At 35.8% G+C, this 4583-nt stretch overlaps 1 protein-coding gene across 4 annotated transcripts in view; it reads right to left on the bottom strand.

Moving 5' to 3' along the window:
• Positions 1-530: 530 nt before the first annotated feature.
• LOC106873435 (zinc finger protein OZF) overlaps positions 531-4583 on the bottom strand; it is a 24925-nt gene continuing 20872 nt past the window's right edge. For 3 of the 4 annotated variants that reach the window (XM_052977909.1, XM_052977907.1, XM_052977908.1), the window contains exon 2: positions 531-2660. In XM_052977909.1, coding sequence (XP_052833869.1) covers positions 1008-2270 — 1263 coding nt within the window. In that variant the 5' untranslated portion in view covers positions 2271-2660 and the 3' untranslated portion in view covers positions 531-1007. Of the gene's footprint in view, positions 2661-3452; positions 4449-4583 lie in introns of those variants that run through there. The other variant, XM_014920791.2, reaches the window with a different exon arrangement.

Raw genomic sequence — 4583 nt, 5'->3', positions numbered from 1 at the left:
AAACTGAAAGAAACCCATTGTATATATGTGTGTATATATATATATATATATATATATATATATATATATATATATGTATGTGTGTGTATGTGTTTGTCCCCCCAACATCGCCAGTCAGTTGTGCTTTAGGAATTGGTATTGTAATCCTTTATGGTACCATTCTAACCACATGTCCAACATAAATACCAGCTTGGTGCCCAGCAGGAGTAAAACCACAAAAAGCTACTCAACAAAACGATTTAGTAAAAAATAAACATGTTGTATCATCCATTACATGGGTTGAGCAGGATGTGTTTGAACACAGGTTAGGACAGGGGTAAGGCTTTTGAAAAGTATATTGAATCTCCTCCGAACACTGACAAACAGTAATAAACCTCAAGTTTTGTTCTGGGAGGTGTAAGGCGGTTGCACAAAACCTGTCCAGCAGGGAAAAACTGGAATGTCACATTACTGTCATAATCATATCAGCAAGAAAATAGAGCAAATTAATTTAATCAATTATTTGAATAAAAAAAAAACATTCATTATAATTAGTGGGTTGATGCAAATGAGGAAAACGTAAAAAATATATTTATTCAATAAAAAGTAATACATGGAGGCGCAATGGCCCAGTGGTTAGAGCAGTGGACTTGCGGTCGGAAGATCGCGGTTTTAATTCCCAGACCGGGCGTTGTGTGTGTTTATTGAGCAAAAACACCTAAAGCTCCACGAGGCTCCGGCAGGGGGTGGTGGCGACCCCTGTAGTACTCTTTCGCCCGAACTTTCTGTCACTCTTTCTTCCTGTTTCTTGAGTAACACTGCGATGGACTGGCGTCCTGTCCAGCTGCGGAGAACACATACGCCATAGAAACGGGGCCCGTGAGCTTCGCTAGGCTTGAAAAGGGCGAGGAAAAAAAAAAAAAAGTAATACAATTGCTGTACTTTATTTACCAAGACATCTATTTTCCACTGATATTGTTATTGATCAATATGAATAAGTATATAAGGATAGCACAGATATATGAATCTCATCCTGTATGAATATGTTTGTGTTTAGTCAAGTGATTCCTCCGAGAAAATGATTTATTACAGACATCACAGTGATATGGTTTCTCTCCTGTATGAGTGCGCTTGTGATTAGCTAAATTACTTCTCACAGAGAATGATTTATCACAGATATCACAGCGATATGGTTTCTCTCCTGTATGGGTACGTTTGTGATTAGTCAAAACACTTTTTACAGAGAATGATTTGCCACAGATATCGCAGTGATAGGGCTGTTCTCCTGTGTGAATACGTTTATGAGTAGTTATGGCACTTATTTGAGTGAATAATTTCCCACAGATATCACAATGATATGGTTTCGCTCCTGTGTGAATGTATTTATGTTTAATTAAGTTACCCTTTTCAGGAAATGATTTACCACAGACATCACAGTGATACGGCCATTCTCCTGTATGAATATACTTGTGAGCAGTTAAGGCACCTCTCTGGGAGAATGACTTATCACAGATATCACAGTTATATCGTTTCTCTCCTGTGTGACTGGATTTATGAGAAATTAAGGTGCTAATTTGAGAGAATGATTTACCACAGATATCACAATGATGTGGTTTCTCTCCTGTATGAATATTGTTATGTGTAATGAGGTTACCTTTTAGAGAGAATGATTTACCACAGACATCACAGGGATATGGCTTCTCTCCTGAATGAATGGATTTGTGTGCAGTTAAGTTACCCTTTAAAGCAAATGATTTACCACAGACCTCACAGTGATATGGTTTCTCTCCTGTGTGAATATATTTGTGAGAAGTAAGGCTACTGTTTTGAGAGAATGATTTACCACAGATATCACAGTGATATGGCTTCTCTCCTGTATGAATGTATTTATGTTGAGTTAAGATACGCTTTTTGGAGAATAGCTTACCACAAATATCGCAGCGATGTGGTTTCTCTCCTGTGTGAATGTGTTTATGATAATTAAGGCTACTGTTGTGAGAGAATGATTTACCACAGATTTCACAGTGATATCGCTTCTCACCTGTATGAATACATTTGTGAATTGTGAGGTTTTCCTTATTTGGAAAATACTTTTTACAGGTCTCACAGTGGTATAATGATTTTTCTTTTTCTTTTGTCATCCCTTCAGGAAATAAGCCATCCTTTACATTTCTCACGTGACTCATTGTTCTATGATATTTTCTTATACCAGCACAAAATATATTTTTCTTGTTTTCTTTTCTATGTCGATTTATTGCTATATTCCCATCAACTCTGATCCTCATTAACATCTGAAGACGATACAAACAGATGTGTCCAATATTAATAAAAATGTGAAATACTTCAGTAAATATATTCCAGGCAATGAGGAAAACAAATGTTGCTATTAATTCAGAACAGATATCTCACAGTTATTCACCATAGATATATTATATAAACAGGATTATATTTTATATCTATAACATTTTCCTTTTGTGTTGAAACATAATCAATTGGCATTAGGAAAAGCATCCAGCTGTAGAAACTCTGCCAAATCAAATTGGAGCCTGGTGTAGCCACCTGGTTCACCAGTCCTCAGTCAAATCGTCCAACTCATGCTAGCATGGAAAGCGGACGTTAAACAATGATGATGATGATGTATCTGAAGTAAAAATTCCTTTATGCCACAGATGTCTGATATTCTGAAATGATACAGAAACAATAGAAGATATAGGAAATACTATAAAAATATTATTACATTGTTATAATGATAAACTGTGTAGATCGACTTTTATCTGAAAAAATAGTCTTTATTATTTATTTTGTTATTGATATTATATCATATAACCTTGTGTAATGTCTACATATACACAGACTTCAGTGCCTCCACCTCCATATATTATGTAACATGTTAAACTATAGAACAGTAGACAATAACATTGTTCTATCTTCAGAAACATGATTAGTGAATGTTGTTTTCCAAAACTCATTTTCCCATTCACCGAAGTATGCCCAAAAGGAAATATATTTATAAACGTTAAATGCAAACTATAAATATGTGTGTGTGTGTGTGTGTGTGTGTGAAACAAACTTTTCATACCCTTATTGGTAATTATTATAATAACAATCAATAAGGTAGCGAGTTGGCAGATTTGCTAGCACTCCGAACAAATCGCTTAATGGCATTTCGTCCGTTGTGAGTTCAAATTCTACGGAAGTCGCCTTTACCATTCATTCTTTTGGTTTCGATCAAATAACTTGCGTAATTATAAAATAATAATAATAAAATTAACCGATTTAAAAGTACCTACGGAAGTTGTTGGAAATAATCTTTATTCTACCCCTTGGAACACGGTTTGGTATCTGAAAAGGATTTTCAAGACGTAAAATCGCTCTAACTCAGAACGGAATTAATACCGATCACTGACTCTGGAGTTTCCAATTAGCCAGGTTCACCTACTTTTACGAAAAATAAAATATGTATTATATCTTACCTGTTGTGATATATAAATCAGTGTTTAATGTGACGAAGGAGCGATCTATCGGGAAATATAAATTGAAGACAATTCAAAAAATAATACGGAGAATCAACGAAACGAACTAACATTCCGGATATTGTGTATCTTACGTCATTACACATTTGGCGAATACTAATCTTTTTTTTTCTAAACGATAATTTTTTTATATTACCAACAAAGATAATAATTACATATCGTGGTTCATCTCTCGCGATTTTAATATTTAAGCTTACGTCGATTCCTCTATGGTTTTGTTTTGCATTTATGATAAAATAAATATATACAAACTATAAAAATAGTTTTTAAAAATATACAGTACAGTACGGTTTCTAGATCGCAGGGGTTTTTGGAACGTAACACCCGCGATAGACGAGGTTTTACTGTACAGCACGTTGTCGAGGGTCTTGCTTTTGCATCCCGTCACTAACATCATATTTTTACCCTCAGAAACTCTCACCCACCCTTATAATAAATGTGAGGCAACCAATGTATCTTCTCCATAGTGAAACACCTCTCCCTGACATAAAATCACTTCTAAAATACTCTCTCCCCACTTAGTGAAGATAGCTTTCCCATTTTCTTATTCTTTTGTGTCCTACAAGTTACTTGGCAACCCCCCCACAAGTGCTGGTAGCAAGAAATAAGTACCCAGTACACACTATAAAGTTGTTAGAGCTAGGAAGGGCATCCAGCTGTGGTGACCATACCAAAATTGACATTAATTGATGAGGAATATGAAGGAGGGAAAGAGAAAAGAAGAACATTTTACACAATATTAAAACAATGGCCAGAAATTTTCTGAAGCAGCATCCCCACTAATTTTATCTACGAGCCACAATTGTCTGGTAGTTACATGACCGACTCTTTCGCTAGACACAGAAGGAATGTAAATAAACCAACGGTGGTTTAGGAATGGCTATGTGGTAAATACCTTGCTTACCAGCCACATGGTTCCGGGTTCATTCCCACTGCGTGGCACCTTGGGCAAGTGTCTTCTACTATAGCCTCGGGCCGACCAAAGCCTTGTGAGTGGATTTGGCAGACAGAAACTGAAGAAGCCTGTCGTGCATGCATATATATATATATATATATATATATATATATATA

This window comes from Octopus bimaculoides, chromosome 29 (genome assembly GCF_001194135.2).
Source record: "Octopus bimaculoides isolate UCB-OBI-ISO-001 chromosome 29, ASM119413v2, whole genome shotgun sequence".
In the NCBI taxonomy this organism is placed as follows: Eukaryota; Metazoa; Mollusca; class Cephalopoda; order Octopoda; family Octopodidae; genus Octopus; species Octopus bimaculoides.
This window is presented reverse-complemented; position numbering and strand designations above follow the sequence as displayed.